Genomic DNA, 25,723 nt, shown 5'->3' with positions numbered 1-25,723 from the left:
AGCAATTTTGTACTTTAGAAAATATTTTCCGTGAATAGTGTGCTCACCGACTCGGCGACACCGAGGGACGTTATCACTCATACGTTTGACGGGTTTAAGGTCATAGGTGCCGGTACTAATATTACATATGTAAATACATTAGTAAAACTATTAGTATTATTTCTTACCTTTGCTGTAAAACACAAGTTTTTTCAACTAAAATCTGGTTGAACAATAACAGTTTAGTTCAGTCATTTGTTGCTACTCTTCAAATAAGCATTCTGTAGAATCAACACCAGCAATAGCGTAAAAATTCTTGTCAAATTTAAGAAGCTTAATGCTCGGGGTTCCGAAGACTATGTAACGCTTACTATTTCAAGTGCTGAGTTCAAATTTCCGTACTAGTGGAAGTTTTGGTGTACACGCCGTGAAAGAAGTGCTCGGGAAATTCCCGAATTAAACGCAGAAGGATCGGAAATGAATACTTCAACAATAAAACTATTTATTTTACGCTTAAGCCTGCCATACGTCCCGTAAAAAACGGAACAGTCCCATTTTTGGGCTCCGAGTGTCCCGCGTCCCCGTAAATTTAGTCGGGACAGGGAAATGTCCGTATTTAACTCCGTTACATTTCTGCTATCAATATCAGCTTATTCGAAAAGTGAAAAATAAAAAATTCTGACATTGGCTGGGAATCCTGTAATTAGTGAATGAACAGTACGCTGTTGCATGTAGCAGTTTCGAGGAAGTTATTACACCACCCTGTTCGACTTGATAGCGAGTGAAATTTGCAATGCTACTTTTTCCATTCAACTTGATGGATACTCGGATACTCTTCAGAACATAAATAAAAAAAAAAAAAAAAGAGTGTTTCTACATTTACAAACACAGGGAAGATGGCTGACCTGTTCTCCAGCAACACATTAGATAAATTAACAAGAATTATAATCTTTTTCAGAGGCTAGGGGCACAATTGTGCTTTGGTCCAGGTCTTAGAAAAATGTAAATCTGGTCCTGACAATTACACACGACACGGAGAAAAATCAGCTTTTCATCAGATTAAACTGACGAACGTAAGTTTGGCAAATACAGCCATGTAAATAAATATTGCTAAATGCGCGAAGAATATTGAAGGTAGATTGTACCACTGATTTAAATAATTTGCATATTGTTTTCCTGTAAAGCATTTTTATAGCACATCTTAAGTTTTTAGGCATCTGTAGTCTATACAATTAATTGCAGGGTACGAAGAGAGAAAAGCAGCTGCTGCTTAGTGAACTTTCGCCTATTATATTATTGAAAAAACAAATAAATAAAATGAAATCTTTTAGTTTTAGTCTCACGGTTATGCCAGCTATGCTTAAGATGACGGTGATGATGAGAAATGAATGAAATGACGAATGAAGAAAGTGGGAGGAAACGTGAGAATCCCGAGAAAATCCACGCACAAGGTGTTTGTCCACCACAAAGCTCACTTGGCGCGAGCTGGGATCGAAATAGGGACCCCATGCACCAGAGGTGAACGCTCTACCACTGAGCCACCGCGGTCTATTACACTTTTGTTTATAACCAGACTATAGTTCAATTCATTGTGTTGGAAAGTTGAGGAGGGGAACTGCGGTATCCCGTATTCTCATGGAGAAAATGTGGCAGGTTGATTTACGCTGGAAGATGTTAATTTCATGTAGGACATTTTGAAACATTTATTTCATACAACATGAATTGTATCTTTGTTTTAAATTAATAGACCCCTTTTGGTATTCATATTTGGCGAACGTCAGTCAGGCTTCTGGATGACTTGATCTACATTTGTTCATTTGTCTGCCGAGGTCCTTCATGGCTAAGCGGTTAGTGTGCGCGTCTTCGGCGTGGGATCCGGGTTTGCTTCCCGGAGGGAGCTCATGTGGTTCGGATTCCACTTTAATCAGTAGGTTCCGTCTCATATAGCCTTGCTGCTGAAAGGGACGTTAAACTCAAAATCAACTCAATTCGTTTGTCTGCCTCTACCACACACACTACAGGGTACAACTTTCGGCCTTGTAAGTTAAAATTTTCAGAATACACACATGAGACACTCTAAATTTCCTGTATAGATTTTGGCGGCATACCAACGTAAAATGTCAAAATGGCGGCCATTTTTTCTAAACAGCTAGTATCTACGCTACGAAGCGCAATTTTCAGTCTTTTAAGTTGAAGTTTTGACGGTGGAAGCACAAGATATGCTAAATTTGCTTAATAGATTTTCTCGGCGATCGAATGTAAAATTTCAAAATGGCGGCCCTTTTTTCAAAACGGCAGAGAGTAGAAAATTGTTGCAAATTGTGACACTGACAATCTTGAAATATAAATCACATTTTAACACTTTTACCCCAAAGACATTGAAATATTTCGAAAAACCCAATTAAACCCGAAAACACCCGAAAAACCCATATGGGCCCAGGTGGGTTGGGCTTTTTCAAAAAAGCCCGGGTTTTTTCAAACCCTGCCAAGTGGGCCCAGCCCGAAAAAAACTACCGGGTTTTTCGGGTTGGACCCACCTGAAAAAAAAAACACTTTAAAACCCACATGGGTTTTTGAGCTTTTTGTTAGTATATTATTGGTACAACTAAGGTGATCACATTGAAAGTGATTTTTATCAGATCTTGGACTTTCCTTGGGCGAATTAGATGCTTTCATGTTTAAGTATTCAGCAACATTCAACGTTAGGCCTATATAAAGTTCTGAATGCTTTGAATCAGTGGTCGAAGTGAGACGGTTTGCGGTGGTATGCCATACCGCCTGTTTTTTCACTGATGAAGGCATACCACCTCTGGTTCTTCAGTGATCAAGACATACCGTCAGTGGAAAGTGGATGCTAATATACCATTAATAAATCCATTTTGTTCACAATAATTGACGAATAACTTTGCACGTCAAAGATTTTATTTCTTATGATCAGGGTTGGCTGGTTTAAACCAAGGTGGTTTAAACCATGGTTTAAACCAAGGTTTAAACCAGCTGGTTTTTTTAAAAAAACCAACTGGTTTAAACCAAACAACAAAAAAATGTTCGTAAAAGTGTAAGTGTTTGTAAAATCTTGATGAACACACATTTATGGGTTATCACGTTTCACTCCCGTATATTATTCGTATTATATTCAGACCTAAACTCCCCATTCATTACTCCAAAAGATTATACTACAAAAGCAACTTTTTTTATAAGTTTATAAATGTTTATTGTGTGATTTTTTGTAGTTGTTATTATTGTTATGTAATTGCAATCGAAGAAAAATTCTAAATGTTGTTGCGTTTCAATGTTTACTATTGATTAAAAAAATCGAAAATGCCGTACTTTTTGTGTGTGTGCGGGGGGGGGGGGGGTCATACAGACCCCACGAGAGGCATTTAGTGAAATAAGTATCTTTGGTATCTATTTATGTATAAATGAGTCTGAGCCAAATAATTCTCAAATAATAATTCGTATCTTTACTCACTTTTCTTATTGATATGCAGATTAAGTCGGTGTATTTCTTTAATTTGGACCAATAAAAGTCGTTAACTAACTTGAACTAAATTAGTTCTTCTGTACTCCGTAGTACTTTGAAATTGTTCATATGTAATTCTGTGTAATGGTTTCACTTGTGCAACTGTTTATCTTTTTGTCCTTCTGAAATGACTCTTGACAGTTATATTAAGAAGCATGTAAAGATCAGTACAACGTATTTTTTTATCAGGATTCCTTCATGAGTGAGTCGGTAGACGTATCGCATTTGTGGCCAATTAGTCCTGGTTCCGAGTTCAAATGGAGGACAATTTCTCTCGGGTGTAACTCGAGAAGCGGTTTTTATTCCGCTTTAAGCTTATGTGACCCCTTCCAGCATAACCCGGTTGTTGCATAATAACGTCAAGGCGAAACAAACTTATTTCTGTCCATATATGATGTGAATATATAGAGCAAATTATTTAAACCATAAAAACCTGGTTTAAACCAAAAAAACCTGGTTTAAACCAAAAAAACCGGTTTATTTGGTTTTTTTAATAAAAACCATGGTTTTTGCCAACCCTGCTTATGATGAAGTAATTTCTAAGTTGGCAACACCAATATTTTGTTATATTTTTCCTTGATTCCTACCTTTTGTTTTTAAAATGAGGTGTCCTCAAAGTTCACCCCTTGCTTCTACTCAAGAATTCGTGTTGGTTGCAGATGAGGACCATTTGACAGAAAGGAATTAATCATGGGCCCAACCGAAAATATATGTAGTTAATACAGCCAAAAAAGTTTGTTTTCGTAAGTGTTCAGTTCTGTATATTAAATAAAGATTAAATTGATGTAGCTTCTTATCAGCTGTAAGGAATCGACTTTTAAATAGCCTACTTTTCTTGAAACTAGTTGGTTCTCCGGTGGAACAGTTTAAGCTGGAAAAATTTGTGAAATCTTTAGTTTGTACGAGAGACAGAAGTGCAGATAATTCAACAGCATGAAGCAGATCCAAAACAACATTGAACCTCCAGGGATGAAGCCATTATGTAGAGTTTGCATTTTATATTTTGCTGTGCCATATTGAATTGTTTGTTTCTTACGCATGTGCGTGTCTTTTTACCTTAGTGCATATAAATGCCGTGTTTTGACCATGGACGGATTTAGGGGTTGTCTGCTGTAAGGCGCGGAACTTCCGGGGGAAATTGTTAAAATAAAAACTCGGTTTTTGAGCATTTTCGTGTATATACACAACATAAGGAAATATTATTTACTTTTCTCAGAAAGCTTGGGACGGAAGGCAAATCCTCTCCATCCTCCCCTCCCGTAAATAGAGAGAAGCTCTTCCATGATCTTGAGTCATTACGCAAATAGAAATGCAATATTTTAGGCAACATACCCTTATTGTATTTGAACATTTAGATGGGTGGTATGTCCGGTAAAAATCGTAATAAAACATACCGCCTCTGCCTTTTTTCCACTTCGAACACTGCTCTGAATGAATAAAAAGCTTACCTTAGCTTGTGATAATTACAGAACAAATTAATGTATGGATTGTGTTTATAGCCTATTTGAAGTAAAATATGCAATTTTATATTTTAGAAAATATTTTCCGTGAATAATGTGCTCGGCGACGCCGGGGAACATTATCCTTTATATATTTGACGAGTTTAAGGCCATGCGTGCTTGTACCACCAGTAAATATGTAAATACATTAGTATTATTTCATACATTTGATGGTAACACAAGTATTCTTCAGTAAAATTTTGTTTGCCAACAACAGTAGTGTAGTGTAGTTCCGTCATTAGTTGCTAATCTTCAAATGAGCATTCTGTAGAATCAACACCAGCAATAGCGTAAAAATTCTTGTCACATTTAAGAAGCTTCGGAAGTGAATGTTCGGAGTTCCGAAAACTATGTAACGCTACTATTTCAAGTACTGAATTTAAACTTCCGTACTAGTGGAAGTGTCAATGTACAGTAAAGAAAGCTGCATTTTCGGGGAAAACCCGTCGTGAAAGAAGTGCTCGGGAAATTTCCGCAACTGAACGCACAAAGCATCTGAAGTGCATATTTAAACAATAAAACTATTTATTTTAAGATGGAAGATATTAATTTCATTTAAGACATTTTGAAACATTTACTTTATAAAATATGAATTATCTCTTTGTTAATTGTTTTAAATTCATTTTCGGGAAAGAACCGTCTTGCTAGTGCTATGGAAATTCCCGTAATTGAACGCGCAAAGTATCGGAAGTGAACTTCAACAACAAAACCATTTATTTTACGCTGTAAAATACTTGCCATATAAGATATTTTGAAACATTTATTCCATAATACATGAAATATATCTTTGTTTTAAGTTAATATATTTGGTGATCATATTTGGCAAACGTTACTAAGGCTCCTGAGATGACTCGATCTACATTTGTTTGTTTATCTGCCTGTACCACACAAACATTACAGGATACAACTTTCGGTCTTTTAAGTCTAAATTTTCAGGGTACAAGCACGAGACACATTAAATTTCTTGTATAGATTTTGACGGCATAAGAACGTAAAAATTTAAAAACGGCGGCAATCTTTTTTTCTTTTTCTCAAAATAGTGGATATCCACGCTACAAAGCGCAATTTTGGGTCTTTTGACGAAATTTTCAGAGTAGAAGCACGATACAGTCTAAATTAGCTGTATATATATATATATATATATATATATATATATATATATATATATATATATATATATATATATATATATATATATATATATATATATATATATATATATACAGTGAAACCTCTGAATAACGGACACCAATGGGACGGGAATTTTTGTCCGTTACTGAGAGGTGTCCGTTACAGAGAGGTTACACAAATTTAATTTTCACAACGGTAATTGTATGCAATAATATACAGTAAATATATTATGTATGAGCGTAAATATGTAAAATTAAATATGAAAATATTTTATTTAGTACATATTTGAATTACTGGGTTGGATGAAGGAGAAATTAATTGGGAGGGATGAAGGAGAAATTTCTGGGAATGAGTTAATATATTTGTATACTGCAAAAGATAATACGTGTATGGTAATTTTCTTAAGTACATGTCATCACCCTTTAAAAATCCATTAATTCACTGGATTTCCGCCACATTAATACTGAAAATGTGAAGAACAAAGTCACTATGAATTTTTTGGGAAAAGGTTTGCAATAGTTGTCTGCCGTGTACATCCTACGGACACTAGTTTCTGTTCGAAATTTGCTTGTAACTGATCAATTGGAGAGCTTTTGTGTCACCGAGATTAATGACAAATTTCTTTAATTGTTCAACTGTTTGACACGCCAATTTGTACAAAAGAAAAATTTTGCTTTTCCAAAAAAGTAAGAGAGGAAACATTGCTCGTTGAAAAATATTATTGCAAAACAAACAATGTTTGTTTTGTTATCTATGAGACTATCGGGAAACATACAAGGCCCAGATGAAAAAGGACAAAATTTGATAGGGAAGAGAATCTTTCGCATAGAATTTTTGGTCATACTACTGACCCTGCATGATTGTTATTGCTTATTGAAGGTTTTCTAGGATTTCCACCAGAAAACAGTTTATTGCGGGCAGAAGAAAAGAATAATTTCGTAAGTTCAGCTTGAAGCTGTTCTGTTTGAAGATTCACCAGGTCTAGACTCACGATAGATACGCTTGTAGGAAAAGACTTTTCTGTCTACTATAATATATCACAGAACAGAGAATAATTCCTGTCCGTTATGAAAAGGTTATTCAAACGTTTGGGGAAAAAAAAGGACTGTCCGCGTCCGTATCTGAGAGTGTCCGTAAAAGGGAGGGTTTTGTTCCATAAGAGAACATATATTTTTGCCGGGACAAAAAAGTCTGTCCGTATTATAGAGGTGTCCGTTAAGGGAGGTTTCACTGTATACATTTTGGCGGCGATCCAACATAAAATTTCAAAATGGCTGCTATTTTTCAACTAGTGGATATTCACGCTACGGGGTGCAATTTTCGGACTCGTAAGTTTAAATTTTGAGGGTAGAAGCAAAAGACGTTCTAAATTTGCTGTATAGATTTTCTCGGTGATCCAATGCAAAATTTCAAAATGGCGGCCATTTCAAAACAGTGGTGAACAGAATATTGTTGCAAGTTGCGACAATGACAATCTTGAAATATAAATCACATTTTAACACTTTTACCACAAAGACATTGAAATATCTCGAAGAAACCCAATTAAACCCCAAAAAACCCAATTAAACCCGAGAAACCTATATGGGCCCAGGTGGGTTGGGTTTTTTCAAAAATACCCGGGATTTTTCAAACCCTGCCGACTACGACACTTTCCCGCAAGTTAACTGAGAAGCATTTAAACAATGTCCTGCTGTAGCCACGATAAATCAAAACATTCACATGGGAGGAAAATAGTCTTCTTATTGACAATTTTCTTTCTTTGGCAGATTTTTTTTTTACAAAAATAAAATAAAATTAAAATAAACATATTTTTAAAACAAGTCTTAAAAATACACGTGTTTAAAACATACAAAATTTGTTTTAAACAAAACAACCCTGATATTTAAATCAAAACAATATTGTTTTCAGGATATTTTAAAGTCTGCAATGAGAGACATTCAGTGTAACTGATAATCGATTCTTGTATGAATCAAAATTAATGTATTAACCCCGATTTGGCGTATAGTCATTTTTATTGTTGCCGAATCACTGTGTTACACAAGGTTAAATTCATTAACGGAAATGGAACAAACTTTGGTTATTAATAATCACAATCATTTTAGTATCTTTTATTACTATTACGATTACGTAATATTGGAAATGTGTTGGGTAAGTGAGCTAAGAATGACATATTGCTGCTGCTGTGGAAAATAACATTGAACATTTATAGTTTTGGAACTTGTTAATTGAGTGTGCTAGTTATCTGATTGTGTAATTGCACTTTCCGTAGGAGCATTTTATATGGATGGATGAAGTAGTAGAGGAAATGCAGTCAAAGAAGAGGAAAGCTCCCTTGTTACCCAGAACACCTACAGCCAGAAGAAAACGAATCAAAGCTCCACCTCCACCATTGTTTGATGGTTAGTATATCTGACAAATTGTGGAATTTATAGCTTTAATTGTGCTTATCAAGTAGTAATGGAAGATTATTGTAATTTTTGCAGTTAGAGAAATATTAATTTTTATGAAAAATTAGTTTCCTTCTCTTGTTAAAAGGGCCATTTAGAAGTAAATCTATGATCTCTATTGAAAGAGTAACAAGAGAAAGGGAAATATGTAACACTACCCATCTTTGAAAAACCCTATACTTTTGCCTACAAATGTGGGTTTTCTTTAGCCGGTTGAGATTTTTATTTAGAGCTAAAGTATTAGAATTTTGTAGATATGATTGCCAGAATTTGGTCTTTCAAAGTAAGTTGAGTGGCCAAGATTTTTTGAACAAGTCTGAACATACTTCCCTTATTTCTCAACATAATATCGTAAAAATGAGGCGTTTGTAGTCCTTCGCTTTAAAATAGGACGCTTGTGAAGGTACTTATATTAGCTAGTTACTGACCATCCATGAGGTATTTCATGAGCTTGTTAGGTTATCTAATTTATTTGTCGTAATTCTTCAGAATGTTGTAAAATAACGAAATATATTTTTCATGATTTGGCCAACCTCTTGCTCGAGCTTATCAGTCACAATTGATTATATGTATAATTGTATCAGTTACAAATTGAATGTCATATACATCTGTACGACCAGCCCTGTTTTCGGGTCCAATCTCTCACAGTAGTAACTCAGTCTTGTCTTGTAATATTAGTTTGATCATTCGAAGGTATTCCTAGTACCGAGTAATACTGGTGTTTTAAGAGCAGTAATTAGTTGTTAATTAGATTTGGATTCTAAGACTACAAATCTGATTATTCTAGTTAGAGTACCATGCTAGTAACAGGGTTCCCACTCGTCCTGGATAACCTGGAAATGTCCTTGAATTGATTTTGTCCTGGAAACATCCTGGAATGTCCTTGAAAATGCATTTCTATCCTTGAAATTTACAGAAATAGTGAATGTCAGATTTTTATTTTTCATAATTATAATGAAGATTTTAATTGATTGGTATTTTGGTTTGCTATTCCTGTTTTTGTGCTGAATAATAATTTGTCATGATCCTGCATGTGTAGGTGGTTGGTGGGCTTTCTTTCTTCCAACAGGGTGGTTGGCTGGCAGAATTTCTCTTCTTTCATCTACTAGTCTGTCAACCCATTCTTGGATACTGTCTTCACTAGCACTATCCTCCAGAAACTGTGCTTTGTACCAGTGTCAATCCTTTATAGATTGGTGTATGATAACATTTCTCATAAAGACCTTACTTCAATCAACATCTCGAAAGAAATGCTGCATCATGCCTTCCATACAAGGCAGCGCTATATGGAAGAGCTGGAGAAAATAAGGACTGTTCAAAGAGAAAGTCAAGTGCAGAGCAAGAAGAAAGATAAGTGAAAATGTACACCAGTTGCAGAGAAAGAAAAGGAAATTGATGGAAACAAGTGAAGCTTTGGAGACTGAAGCAAACCAGCTTGCATATGAAGCAGAGTAGAAGTATTGCTTTACTTGATTGACAAAGTCAAATGCTATCTATAGAGCAGCTTCACTAAAGAAGAAAGAGATTATGCCTATAGATGAGAAAATCACACAACTCCATACTCAGTTGAAAAACTTGTAATATAATTCCTTTTCCCCCTAATTATATCTGTCACATTGTCATGCAATGAAGATACCATATACTAAAAACAGATTTTTATTTGTTAATTTGTTCGGTGCACAATTAAAATGTCATGTAGAAAGAATGAAAATACATCTGCTGGATGTGGGTGGGTTGGGGCTGTAAGGGAAGTTGGTAGAAAAAAAATTACGGTTCGCGTTGTGTATTTAATTATTGTGCATTAATATGTACTTGCATTAATATTCACTGCGTAAGCTACTGTACTTTTCATTTCACTATTGTGAGTTTTGAACCTACAGTTGCAATCCTGTTATACCTTTCTATGTCGAAATCCTGGAAAATTGGTGATTCGTCCTGGAAATTTTTTGGGGAGAGTGGGAACCCTGTAAGTAGCATATGAACCGTAATATATATATCCAGCCGGTTTTGAGCAGGTTTGATAATGTTAAACAAGCTATTAGCTCCAGTGTTGGCAACACTCGCCATGAATACCAAATAAATTTTGCTGGATATCGTACGTTAGAAATTTTTCCGCATACCCTTAAAAAAAAAGGGAGGGGGTAAGCAAGGCGAAACTGATCATCTGATGTAAAAATAAGTTACAAATACTTGTTATTTATGGCAACTCCTAATGCTGTTCGTGATTACAGGGATCATGGAAAAGACAAGGGTAAAATATCCAGTAAGCATTTTTTTTTTCTTTCTTCGGATGTATGCTTTAATATCTATTAGCCATAATGAAAGAGAAAAGGGAGTCTTCGAGCTTGAAAGTGTACATCAATAAAACGAATAAAAATGTTTGCGTATATTAGCTTCTGAAAAATTTTTGTCCCGTTTCATATAAGTATGTCACGTAACCCTCTATCTATATAAATGCTAACTTTGATCCCAGATGGCGGACATAATAGGCATGCGTCTTGGGAAATATGCCATTCTATCTTGTACTTATCCGTATAAAATTTTCAGATGCATTCGAGTCCCGTTTAACCAAACTTGATGGGGTCGATGGTGCGATTGAACGAAAATTTGATTAAATCGGAATATTTTTTGCTTAATTTACAGTACTCTATTTGTATTTAAATATCAACTGTCAGGTGTCTCTTGACCTTTACAGTACAGAATATGTGCTGAACAATCGGGGATAGGGAAGTGGGTGAGAACAGCTAACGCATCGTTACAATGAACTTATTCTTTGATAAATAACTGTTAGATCAAAACACATATTGTACTCATTGTTGGCGTTTTAAATTAAAAGTCACATAAGAGTACAGTTTTTTTTTAAGGGATTCGGTTAAACGGGACTATAGTGTAATTCTAACCTAAATAATAATGGTAATGTCCTTATTACTTTTTTTTCATTCTGTGTAGTGAAACCTTTTTTTAAGTGTTTTTTTCCGGAATTCGTAACAGAGATTAAAGTTCACTTCAATATTCTTTTTTCTTAGAATAGGATCTTGCAAGAAATGTTTGGAAATTTAGTGTTAGGTATTACATAAGTGTTGGGAGACTTTTTTAATTTTAGACTTTCGGCAGCTTCTGGCGATGTTTTTCAGAACTTTTTAATATTCCATCGATAAAGGATATCGTTTACCGATTGTGTAATGATACCAGTTCTAAGCCAGGAGGAATTTTTTCAAACCAGAAAAAAGTAAGGAAGGTCTGCTAATAATCTGGTAAATACTGTATCTTTATTCAAGACTTTTTCAGCCACCGATCAGCATCAATTAATAACAGAAAAAGTTCCTTATGTTAAGTTGATTAGAGTCTACTTGGGAGCTACTTTGTATGAAGCGTTTCGTTTTCTATAATACTCAATCCCTTTCGTTTATGATTATTTAAAAATTGCCAATGGGTAGAGTAACAGTTAATTATATAACGATTTTTTCCCCTCTATTGCGTAGATCTTTCAAGATTATTTTAATCTTCTTTATTGGTCTTTCAGTATTACTTGGATTATAGTTGTTGTACATGTCTATGTCTTTACGGATTTAAAACTCTTGTTCTGTACAGACTTCGAAAATTTGAAGTTGGTAAACGAAAAAAGTTTTACGCACTTTCTTTTTTTCTTTTCTTCATTACATCAGTAGAAAATATGCGAGATATCTGGCAATAAAGGGTAACAAATAACGGACATAACATTAAATTATTTGTTTGACTTTGCTCTCAATTTAGTTTTACATTCGTATTTTTTTCAGCGAAGTATAAAGTATAAGTTCTTCGATAGAGAGTGAAATGGAATACATGCATTTATACGGTGTCCGTATTCTCTTGGTATGAGATATTTTTAATTCGTAATCAGTGTTGTGAAATTGCTTATTTACAAGTGCTCTTCCTTTGTGTAGATGATGAAGGAAATGCTGGTAGGCAACTACGGTCGGCCTCTAGACAGGGATCAACCGCTTCTAGCGATTCCGGAAGACCAGTTAGGGTAAGTTAAATATACTCTTAAGATTTTTTTCTTTTTAAATACTTCTTCGCTTGCTCTTTAAAACTCTAATAAACATTAAAGATATTTAATCGCATTTAGAATTTTTTCAGTTGTCATATTTTTAAAGAACCTGTAAATGTAAGAAAGTACGAAGCATGTCCCGAAAATCAATTTATGCCTCAGCTGCGCTGTACTCGCAAGTGTACGCATGCACGCCAAGTAGTTGGACCCATTAACCAGGCAGAGACATCAATGCTATAGAAGACAGCAGTGCAGGCGCTTCGTAATGGGTTGCGATATTATTTCAGAAAACCGGAACAACCGCCGCGTGTGAAGTGAGCTTAGTCGCTGTGGGAACCTATCAATGCCAACACCTATTGCAAAAATATATGAACATTCCGTCACACAATCCAAAATAAAGCATGTTGAGCCGTGATGTTAGTTTCGTTCACGACAGTGCTCATTTCTCACTGGATTTTTTGGTTAAGCATTTTCTCATCCTACGAATAGTCCATAACCATAACCATAGTCTAATTTCCATCTGATTTTTGCAGCTGAAAGTTGTCCTTGCTAGGTAGAACATCGAAGATGACGATGTGACCAAACAAGCTGTTATCACTTGTTACCATCATCACAGGTGGTTTGAGTTTTGGATGTGGGAATACAAAATATGGTGTCTGATTATAGTAAATGTCTCAGCAGGAATGCTATTTATGTGCAAACATAATTTATGACTTGTACTTCAGTGTATAATATAGTGTTCTGATCCATTCACCCTTTATTATTGTCCAAAGAAACTTACTTTCTGGATGACTCCTGTAATTTAACAAGAAATGCAATTACAAACAGTACTTGTTCAGTGCCCAGATTTCCATTTACATATTTAGTGCTCGGATTTCCTTTATGATCTTACCAGGAAGGGGGCTATTAAGAACTCGAAAAGGAAGGGAGGGAGCTTGAAAGGGGAAGAAGATGGTTTAAAATTTTTATGTAAAAATAAAAAAAGAATACATCAGGAATTTTTCATGTTATAAAGATCATACTTGGTGTGTAACCTCATTTCTTAACGAGTTGTTATGTACATATTATTTACGATCTAGAAAAAAAAATCACCCTAGGAGGGTGGGAAAGAGGTGACGTAAAATAATCGAAAATTATACTAGTGTCGAATCCATAGTTTTTGGTGTCGCTGAAATTAATAATAACACTTCCGATGCCGTTTAAGTTCAACTTTAGACCCCTTCGTCATGGAGGGTTGGGATGTCTGAAAAGCAACGTATCTAAAATGACCGATATTATTGTCAAATTCATAGTTTTCAGAGTTGCTAAGCTGGTTGGTAACAGACCTGATAGCATTTGGCCCGAGTTTAGGCAAGAAGGGACGTGACAGCTAGTCCAGGAACTAAGAGACAACGCCAAAGGCGTTGGTCTTCCGTATTTATTTGTTGCTATCATATTGAGAGGGACAATGCCGAAGGCGTTGATATTCGTTATTTATTACACTCATATTGGCGGGACAACGCTTCTTTATTTATTTGTTTTACTGATATTGATAGAGGCTTCCTTATTTATTTACTTCATTTATTTCTTCACCTTCATGTATGATATATTGCATAAACCTCATTTTCACCGTGCGAAGAACAGTATGTATTTCAGTCAGTCTTATATATAAAAATGAATGTTTTTCCGTTACATAAATTTACACCGTTGACTTGATAGTGATTCAAAGTGATTTTATCTAAGAGATAATAATTTGGAAGAGGCTATATAGAACTTTTTGATTCGCATTTTAAAGGAAGAAGAGAGAATTTCGAAGGGAAAGAGGTAGATAATTGAATTTAAGTGAAAAATAGAACATCTGATGAATTTCTCAAATCCGGAAAAATAATACTGTGGGGTAAGATACTCCAAGGCGTGAGAGGAGGAGGGGGCGTGTAATGTAAAAATAATCGAAAACGACCGATGTTAGTGTCGAATCCATGGTTTTCAGGCTGCTGAGTTGCCGAAAGCAATAAATCCAAGTTCAGTCCCCATCAGCATGGAGGGGTGGGGAGTGAGAAGAAATGAAATATAAGGTGTTCAAAATGACCAAGATTAGTGTCGAATCCATAGTTTTCGGGGTCGTTAAACTGGTCCCAATGACATTCAAGCTCACGTTTAGTCAAGAAGGCACATATCAGTTGATCCGGGAATTGTCAGGGGCAGCCCCGAAGACGTTACTTATTGTTGCTTATTCTACTTGGTTCCTTTTTCTGACGCATTTCTTGGCGTTATTTATTCTGTTCTGTTCCTTAATTTCTGACAAGGGCAACATCGAAGGCACTACTCTTCGTTATGTATTCTATTCCCTTCTTGAGTTTAGAATACTGCACATAAACATTATTCTTTCCGTACAACGCCGGGTATTTCAGTTAGTAATCATTATTTTGCAAGAGTATGTTGGAGATCATCTTTCGCCATTATTTTAATGCAATTATTTTTAATACAGATACGCACAGTGATATATTGAACATTCTACACTGAGAAACTTGTTATGGCGAGATTTTATCGTGGCAGAGTTTTGGCCAACCAAGGTGTCATCCCTCTTCTGGACGGCTAGGTTTTGTATCCAAACCTTATGAAATTATATGTTCATGATTTCAGTTGATGTAGTATTACTTATAGAGAAATAACAATTTAGACGTGAGTTTTTTCATTTATAAAATATTTAGCAAATGATAAGCAGATAGCCAATTTGCGTGTACCTTTTGCACCTATATGTTTTCTATTTATTTATTTATTTATTTCCCCTTTCTGTTACAGAAAGCCCGCACTAAAGTGCGATCTGGATCGTCTAATCTTAAGAGAGGTCAGATTTCATCAGATGATGAGAATACTTCCAATACCAGAACGAGGACAAAGAGGGTTAAAGTTAAAATAGAGTGCCCCGAGAAGGATACTAGTAATGTAAGCAGTCCTAAAAATTCGTCTCAGAGTGTTAGTGCGATAAGAAAAGATGATGAGCCTACTGATGAAACGGTCTCTCAGTCAAATGCATCTATTGTTTCTGTTAGACCCACAAACTCAGTCACTAAAGAGTCAAAGAAGAGTGGAAGTGAACAAAATAAAGAAATAGTGCTTGATAAACTTGAGATGAAAGCAGTTGTGAATGTTTCTAGGGAAAGACCCACAAATTCAGTCACTAAAGAGTCAAAGAAGAGTGAAAGTGAACAAAATAAAGAAATAGTGCTTGATAAACTTGAGATGAAAGCAGTTGTGAATGTTTCTAGGGAAGAAGTTGATGAATTATTAGCTTCCGAAAGCAATAAGGACACGGGTTCAGGTTCAAGAGGAACCATAGATATTAGTAATACTGTGAGTGGTGTTACAACGATAAATTCTGAAGAAAGTGAAACCGAAGGGAAGCCAACTGTGGGTATCTCTGCAACCGCTAACAAAAGAGTTACTCGAACGAAAGTCAAGAAAGTGACAAATGCTACAGATGTTTCCGTTCCTAAAGATGTTGACGTAGCAAGTAGCGAAATTAAGGATAAAGAAAATATTGATGTAAGTAAAACAGAAGGAGCTAAACATGTTTCAAAAGAAAATAATAAAGAAGCAAAACATGTTTCAGAAGAAAATAAAGAAGCAAGACGTGTTTCAGAAGAAAATAATAAAGAAACAAAACAAACAGTAAATGTTCCTGCGCCGTCAAATAAGAGAATTACTCGTTCGAAAATTAGAAATGTAACAAATGCTTCAATTCAAAATTCGAGCCTTTCAACTCTCAAAGAGAACAGCGTAATTGAGGACGAGAAAGAAAATGTTGACGGGAATTTCACAAAGGAGAAAGAAGTTGTCAAAGAGAAGAAGAAACTAAGTGTAGTGACAGAAAATGAAACCACGATAAAATCTGTGTTGAACGATATTAAAAACGGAGAGAAGAGGGTTACAAGGTCAAAAATAAGAAAATTGGCCAGCGAAAATCTATATGCGAATAATGATAAAGAACTGAATAATGACAAACGAGCTACCTTTACAACCGTCAAAAAGTTAGCTAAACATTCAGATAAAGAAAATATTCCAGAATTGAAAGAACTGAGTGTTCAATTAATGAAAGACAATGTATTAAGCGATGAATTAAATCGAAAGACCTCACCTTATTCGGTAAATTTGAAACACGTACAACAGTCTCCAAAACTAGTTCAAAAGTCATCACCTAGACCACCATTTTTTAGGTAAGTTTGTAACAAGTGATAGTTTGCAAATGTCGCAGTGTATATTACGAGGGCCACTATTTATATTTTGAGCCTTGGCAACACTGATTGTAGTTAGGCGCTATTTTTTGTTTGCATAGAAACGTTTGACATAACGTACTTCAAATGTTTTGTCAGTAGCTTTATTTGTGTTGTTTACGTTGATTACGTGACAACAGAAAAATGGAATTAAATCGTGAAAATTTTCGTGCGATGATTTATTACGATTTTCGACGTGGATTATCAAGAAAAGAGTGCATCAATCAACTTACTTCCACATTTAGCAATGAAGCCCCATCCTTTGCCACTGTAAAACGCTGGTAGAACGATTTTACTCGTGGCCGCCATTCGCTCACTGACGAAATTCGCAAAGGTCGTCCAAAATCAGTTGTTATTCAAGAAAACATTGATGCTGTGCAAAACCTAATACCATAAGATCGTCATGTGACATACTGTGAGATTGAGGTAACCCTAAGCATTAGTTTCACCAGCATACATAAAATATTATATGATCATTTAACTGTGAGAAAGGTTTGTTCTCGTTGCATCCCACATAATTTGACAAAAACTCAAAAAGAAGCTCGCGTCGATTGATGCACACAAATGCTCAATAAATACAATAGCGGTGCTTCAAAACACGTATATAAGATTGTAACAGGTGACGAATCATGAATATATGCTATGAGCCGGAACGTAAACAGCAGTCAACAATGTTTCAAGATGAACCAAATCCAACAAAAGTTGTTCGCGCTCGAAGCACATCGAAACAAATGGTCGCCTGTTTTTTCGGGAAAACTGGTCATGTGGTAACTGTGCCTTTAGAGGAACGTAGAACGGTCAACTCTGAATGATACACAACAGTTTGTTTGCCGGAAGTCTTCGGTCAAATACGGAAAACAAACAAGCGCCGTCAGATCATTCTTCATCAAGACAATGCGAGCTCTCACACATCTCGTCTAACAACCGAATATTTGAACTCAAAAATCGAATTGATGGGTCATCAGCCGTACCGTCCTGATTTGGCACCCAATGACGACTTGTTCCCGAATGTCAAAAATAAATTGCGTGAACAACAATTTTCGTCGGCGGAAGAAGCCGTTGATGCGTTCAAAAACTATGGAGGTGTCTCAAGAAGATTGGAATAAATGCTTTGACAAATGGTTCGAACGAATGCAAAAGTGTATTGATCATAAAGAAGAATATTTCGAAAAACAATAAATCAATTTTCAATGACAAATTACTGTTTTTTCATTGTTAGGCTCAAAATGTAAATAGTGGCCCTCGTAAAGCAAAACTACTTAGACTAAGCCCTGTGAACTTTTATGTGTATAACCATTTCAAGATCCTCCTGATGTTAGTGTCAGATCCGAGTAGTTACAAAATAGAAGTCCGGAATCCTCTTTAAATTCAGCGAACTTCCCTTTCACTGTCAGTTTTTGTAGGTAATCTATTTCAAGCTGCTTGATAACAGAAAACACACACTTTACTTTTGCAACATTCGTTGACGTTTCGTAGGCGGTATATGGCCGTAGTAGTGAGTACTGTTTTCTTTTAAAAGTGTAATATTATTACAGTATTTTTTTTAAATATGAATGTACTTATATTAGTTATGAAAAAGGTTCAAAAAGTGTAGAAAGTTACTTTGTATTTCTTTGTATAATGGTCTTCAAGGGCAACTGGATTTATTATTTTTTGTGAACTCAACCATCTTGAAAGAATATAACTTACTGCGACCAAATACACTAATTCGACTAAATTGTTTCAGAAATGTGCGTTGCCTTCGTCAATACCTCTGGGAAACTCAAATCAAAGTCCATCCCCTCGCGTTACAAACACACTTCTTAGAATATCATTTTGCATTTTTTCTTGTGGCGAAATGAAAAGTGGTGAGGTTTAAATTCTGTTAATGGACTCGAAGAAATATTCTGTACTTATATAATATTGTATGTGATATAGTGTCACTCTTTTGATGAAAACCAAGAAGGCGTAGGTTTCCTTATTGTGAATTAAACTTGTGCAAATAACACAGCAACGGAACAGGTGAGTGGTAGATGTTCATGTTCACGAATATGGAAATTTCGTCTTGCACAGAAACCAGCCAGTATATGAAGAATCAAGTGAAATAGTATCCTTTTTGTTCACTAATCTTTATGATAATGTACGATTATTTTAAATGGCAGGCCTACCCCCTTACTTCACAGAATTTAAAACAAAAAATATAATTTTACACTAGTCATTTTCTAAGTAGTGACTATAATTCTGCGTAACAGTTAAGTGTTCATCAAGTAATACATTATCATATTAATAATGTATATTTTATGACTGAAAAGGCGTTTGGAATTTTTTAGTGAGTGTCATGAATAGTCCCAAGACCATTTCCATCCAAGTACTGCGTAGAGACATTTCATTACACACAGATAGACAATCAAGTAGATTATCAACATCTCCATGAGAAAATTAAAAATAATAAAAATGTAAAAGCAAACACAAATTCTCTGAGTAGTGCGAAAGGTCTTATTTGTAACAAAAGTAAGGATTGGATTTTAGAAGACAGAGCAAGTCAATAAACACAGCAACTGCATTGAACTACTAAATTTGACTGTAGAGCTCTCTCGTGGCTAAGCGGTTAGCGTACGCGCCTTTGGGGTGGGAGATCCGGGTTCGATTCCCGGCGGAAGCTCATGTGGTTCTGTTTCTACGTTAATCAGTAGGTCCTAACTCAAATCAAATCAAAATTAATTTGACTTAAGATTTGATTAGAAAGATGCGAACACTTGTTGAACGCAACTAGGTTCGCTAGAACTTCCAATAGAATTCAAAATGACCGGAATAACTCTAGCAGACAAAACGTTTAACGAAATAAGGCATGACATTTTCAGTTCATAATTTGTCGCAATATTATTTCAAAAAACAACAGGCGTAGCAACTTTGAACACTGTTACAGCAAGAAAAATGATTTCCATGATTCTTAGATGCTAGTGGAAATCGACAGCCGCAGTATTGACTGAGCATGTATAAAAATAAAATAAATCCATTAACGTCCCACGTTTATTTCTCTTAGGCTAAAGAAGACTGATACTTATGAAATGATTCGTGGGAGGAAATGGGAGAAAACCTTTGAACATAATGTTTCCCATGTTAAACGCATGCTAATATTTCCTTGTGTTTGACAATACCGAAGAGTGCATTGCTATTCATGACCTGTTTCCCGATTGGAAACAGTACCGCGCGCCACTGTATCACATGTTCCCAAACCATTGATTTTACTATCGAGTTACTGAAAGGTGGCTTCTGACAGATGTAAACAAAACGAGAGGGAGGATTGTTCACCAATCACAGCAGTATATCTTCACGCTGTTGCCGGTAGTTGAGACGACTTGTTAAAGGTCTTAAGTTTGTCGCCAGAGCTGCTGTCTCTGTTAAGGAGCCTCTGGCAACAGCGCCTCCAATATTCCACGTGCTTTACCCAACTGTCAGAAGCCACCTTTCCTTGCGCACACAGTAGTGATACGGGGAAGCCATTTCATTCATCGGGACACAAAACATCGTATGATGAGCATGTTTTAAAAGTGGATTCGTAGTTGTCATATTACCGAACAATTGATTTAAAAAAGAAACTTATTAACTGAAGCAAATAATATTGCATTGTACAACACTATTAACAAAAACAAATAAATAAAACACAAACTAGAATAATAATACTGAAACCGATACAAGGACTTTAAAAAAAAATGTTGGTCTGAAAATTTACTGCAACAGTAAACAACTACTAAATTTTAGATAGCATGGTCGTCTCAAAACCTTTCTAACAGCCTGATCGTTCTCTTCAAGTTGCCCATTGTTCGAAATCAATAGCATGAAATTTAGTGTACCGAATTATCTATTTTTTCAATGCAATTTGTTTTAACTACTATGTTCATTTACTTCAATTATGCATAAATTCTGAGTTACATAAGTAAGAGAACACTGTACACAAAAAAGCAGTAGTTCATTATTCGAAATTGTGCGTTCGGTTTTCGATTGGTGATTTTCTCCTGCAAATTTTTGAGGGTCAGCATACTATAAAATACACTGCACCAGACTGGCAGCCTTTAATACCTCATCCCTCCCACAAGAAAAGGCCAAGCACAAACCATTTTCCATCCTCAGATTCTGAAAATAGATTTGACTTTTCCACTCTTTACTCCAGCACCCTTCTGTGCAGTTGTCTCATCACACGCGGGCTATACTTTGCACTAGAACGTCTTTTCTACCCTTATATGTAATGTAGAACTGGAATATCAAGTAAGTAATAAGGGTGGAAAGGCATGTAATCTTAAAACTTTACAAGTGCTTTTCAACAGTGAACACAGATTTACAAAACTAGATTCAGATCTCCCTCGTGGCTATGTGGATAGCGTGCGCGCCTTTGGTGTATGTGACATGGGTTCGGATCCCACGTTAAACTATATGTCCACGTCTTATGTAGCCTCTAAGCGGAAGGAGACGATAAACTTAAATCTAATCCAATCCAAAAGTAGTTCCATATTACATAAGTCACTACAAAAGACATTCTAGTACAAACATTATGAACTTCATTATTTTTCAACTGGGCTCACGTAAAATTGTGCAAAATGAAATTCTGAGAAGTAGAAACACTTTCGTGTTAGTTTCCCAGAGCAAGTAACAAAGGCAACAGAGATCACTGAGTTTAGTACAATTAAAGGACTTTAGAGGAAGTAAGTTTTTTTTTTAATTTTTTTTATTTTATTTTTTTGTACTGTCAGTATGTCAAATCCCATCTTTAAATGAGCATTTATCTAAAATTAATTAGGGACGTAATCATACTGAGATAAAATATGGAACATGGGGCAGCGGTGGCTTAGTGGTAGAGTGTTCATCTCTGGTGCGTGAGGTCCCTGGTTCGATCCCAGCTCGCACCAAGTGAACTATGTGGTAGACAAACACCGTGTACATGGGTTTTCCTGTTTCCTCCAACTCTTCATTCCACCATTTCCTTCATTTTTCAGTTTCCTTGAGCCTAGCCGGCATAACCCATGGGAGGGGGGGCGTAAAACTTAGTTTTCATTTCATAAAAGATGAAACAAAAATTCTATAAGTTTTCCTCGTTATTTCTTAGGCATGCTGATTTTTTTAATATAAATGATATAACTGGATAATGTGTTTACCAACTGTGTACAGTAGAACGTCCTTAAAAGCTCCATTATTGAACTCCTCTCGAAAAGAAATTCTTCATACAAACACATCTAGGATTAAATTACTTTATCAATAACTTTTTTTAAAAAAAAAAGAAAAAGAGATTTTTAGTGTATCGTTCTTTATGAAACATTGCGATAAATTTTATTAAAAGACTTTAAGGTGATCACTATTTTGAAAAGTTTCAACATTTCCTAACATGTTGGATTTTCTGAAATTCATTATGTAGGTGTCCCACAATTCCGTGTTCGTAATGTATTCGACTTTTTAGCAAGGTTCCATAATTTTTTAACAAGTTTGCATGCTAGCAACAATTTTCCACATTTTCGGCAGCTTGCAATTCTTTAAGGAAGGATTTTTCTACTGTGTTTATTATTACTTTTTTGATTAGAACTTTACAACTTTAAATTATTGACTGGGAGTGTATGTTCATCCTGTAGAAGATAGTAGTTGTTGAAAATAATACAAATTTGTTCCATTTCAGTGTATATTCCAAGGCTGGTGTAAAAGATAAAGTATCTGCATACGAAAAGCAGTTGATCGGTAGTATAGAGGAAAGTTGTGAGGAAGAAGAAAAACGTGGAACGGAACCAGCAAGGCGAATCACACGCTCGAAAACTAGAGCAGTAGTTGCTGCTCAGGCTATAGTTCGCAAGAGTGTAAGTAATTATTTCATATCCAATGAATGTTTATATATTATGCATGAGTGATGTTCCGTAATCAGTGATATTTTTTTCTCCTTTATACATGTTCAAATTATTAGACTCACGCACGAAAAATGCAAAATTGATCTAGGAGTCTTAATTCCATAGTTCTAGAACATTTAATTTAATGGTTAAATTACCAATATGGGATTCTTCATTTGTTTACTGTACAATTAAAGTGGTATCACCCTTGAACAGCAACTGGTATTAGTGAGGGGGATTCTGAAAGTGATGTTTTAGTTGTAGTTCCTATCAACAAGTTACAGTCTGAAATGTTGTGGTTGCTGTCGTAAAAAGTTAACGACATTCAAAGCGTTCAACAGTTCGAATGGGCCAGTTTAAAATGATTGTGACGTGTTTCGTGTATCAGTCTTTTATTCTTTGTAGTTCTGTAATTGCAGCGTAATGGGAAAAGCAAAAGACCTTTCTCCGCGTAAAATGGAAGTTAACAAAATAATTCTGGTGGAAATGAGATATAAACGGTAATACATTGCTAGTAGAGTTGGGATAGAACAAAAATCTGAGAGTAGAATCTCTGTTGAAATGAACAAGAGCCAAAATAGGGGTGGGAAGTGTGGGCGAAAACCAAAGCTATCGCTAAGAGGTATCAGGAAAAAAAAAAAAAAGAAAAAAAAAGCTCTGGAAAACAGAAGTGTAACTTCTAATTGACTAAAGCATAAAAATGGCTGAGTATGGCACAGACGTTTGGCCTGAAAGTGTTCGAAGGATTCTTTGTGCCGAGAGAATAAAAACACACGGTCAAGAAAGAAAACAAAAATTAGTGTCTACTCCAATCATGGCTGGTGCTTGGGGTCCCGGGTTCTATCCCAGCCCCTGCCAAGTGAACTTTGTGGTGAACAAACACCGCGTGCGTGGGTTTCCTCGGGGTTCTCCCACTTTCTTCATTCCACCATTTCATTCATTATTCATCATCACCGTCTCCTTTAGCCTAACCGGCATAACCGTGGGACGTAAAACTCAAAGATTTCATTTCATTTTTTTCCAATCATGGCAAAGAAGCGCCTCGAATGGACACGAGGCCTAGAATATTGGACTGCTGACGATTTGAGAATAGTGTGTTTCAGTGATGAATCATGTATGATTTGTCTGATGAATGTCCACAATATGTGCGACGTTGACCTGGGAGGAATTCAAGTTGGACTGTCTTTAATAAACCGTGAAGCATCCTACTTCAGTCATGGTCTAGGGTGTGATCTCTGTCTTCGGGCCTGGAAGACTATATAGTAGAGAGGACAATGAATCACGACTAATACCTACGAGTTCTTCAAGAAGAACTGCTTTCCCACACTGCACTCTGGTTTGATGACGTACAATTCATCTTTATGCATGATGGAGTCCATGCCACCGGACCAAAACTGACAAAATTCTTCGAGGACAACGAAATTAGTGTTCTTTCGTAGCCAGGCACTAGTCCTGATATGAATCCGATTGAAAATTTTGGAGCTTCATGAAAGAAAAGCTAGAGAAGCAGCACATTAGAACCAAACTTCAATTGATCAAGCAGATCAACAATTTGTTGTATCACGATGCTAAATTGAAGGCAAAATGTGCTAAACTCGTACATAGGATGCCACAAAGGATAAAAGACTTAATAAAGAATAAGTGATTTCATAAGAAATATTAATCTTTGTGTGAGAGATAATTTTCTTGTAAGTATTCCATTTCATTTTTTGTTTCCAATTTGGATATACACACTTTGTAGTAATTATATTTGAATGTTACGTACGCATTTATTTTATTGATATTGAAAAGCATATGTCACACCCACTAGAAATTAGGACAGAGTTGCAAAGTAGTAATTTGGACTAAGTTCGAACGTATTTTCTCACGTAATGTAAGAACAATAAAATATTCAGAAACTGAATGTTGAGTCTAATAATTTGAACACGCCTAATGAGGAAGGAGAGGGGGCGCACAGTGGCTCAGTGACAGCGCTTACCTCTGGTGCATAGGATCCCTGGTTCGATCCCCCCCAAGTAAGTTTGGTGGACAACATCGTGTCCGTGGATTTTCTCGGGGTACTCCTACATTTTCATTTTACCAATTCTTTCATCGTCATACACTTACCTTAATCATCCGTATCCCTTAGCCTAAAGGGCGTAATCGTGGGACATCAACTTAAAAGATTTCACTTTAATTTCCGTTATACGAGGGAAAAAAGAAAAATGCGTTTCCCCTCCTTTTTTCCCATATAGTCATGAATCAGTTGGAATGCAGTAATTCGCAGAAAGAACAGTAGAAATGTAATACATTAAATACTGCAGATATGTGGATGGCACAGTGATAGTGCGTAAGTTTCGGGATTTGAATTTTATACTTCAGGAAATTAAATTTCACCATTAAATTTGAGAGAGACAGTAAGTTAAACTTCGTTATATTAACGTTCAGGAGACTGCACAATAAATTCATTTCCATTTCACATAGAAACCTATCTGTAATTTCTATAAAGGTAACCAAGAAAGTTCTGTCACTTTTTCACCCACCAAATTCAAACATCAATGTGTTACGTAAGACGTACCCGGAAGATCAAAAATAGACCCCATCAGCATCGACGACCTTCTGCCAACGTTCTGGAAGCCCGTGAATTCCATCGCGGTAGAACTTGGTGGGCCGTAAAGCAAAGAAGGTATTAAGTGCATTTTTCACCTTTACTAGGGATTTGAAGTGGCGTCCTCTAAGGTGATTGTCCAAGGAATGGAGCAGGTGATAATCGGACGGTGCAATGTCCGGGGAGTATGGCGGATGCCATAGTGTTTTATATTCTAGGCGTAGAATGATGTGCCGGGTCATCCCAGCCACGTGGGGCTTAGCGTTGTCCTGTAACAGGAGGAGCCCTTTGCGATTCAGAAGTGCTAACTCCAGAGTTTTGAGTTTTTTTTTGTTTGTTTTTTTTGAACACGGCTCAACTCTGACAGTACACAGTTGCATTGATGCTCTGACCAGCAGTTCACGATGCCACGAGCAGTCCACCAAACACAC

At 35.9% G+C, this 25,723-nt stretch overlaps 1 protein-coding gene across 3 annotated transcripts in view; it reads left to right on the top strand.

Annotated features, from left to right (window-relative positions):
- The window catches only part of LOC145680979 (uncharacterized), a 94,063-nt gene that overhangs the window by 32,969 nt on the left and 35,371 nt on the right, over positions 1-25,723 (top strand). For all 3 annotated transcript variants that reach the window (XM_081752222.1, XM_081752220.1, XM_081752221.1), the window contains exons 3-6: positions 8,402-8,531; positions 12,503-12,588; positions 15,391-16,805; positions 22,504-22,678. In XM_081752222.1, the coding sequence (XP_081608348.1) occupies positions 8,402-8,531; positions 12,503-12,588; positions 15,391-16,805; positions 22,504-22,678 (1,806 nt within the window). The remainder of the gene's footprint in view (positions 1-8,401; positions 8,532-12,502; positions 12,589-15,390; positions 16,806-22,503; positions 22,679-25,723) is intronic.

Source organism: Thermobia domestica, chromosome 3, assembly GCF_964235325.1.
Source record: "Thermobia domestica chromosome 3, izTheDome1.hap1.1, whole genome shotgun sequence".
NCBI lineage: Eukaryota > Metazoa > Arthropoda > Insecta > Zygentoma > Lepismatidae > Thermobia > Thermobia domestica.
The sequence above is the reverse complement of the archived record's forward strand: the minus strand, read 5'-3'. Positions and strand labels throughout refer to the sequence as shown.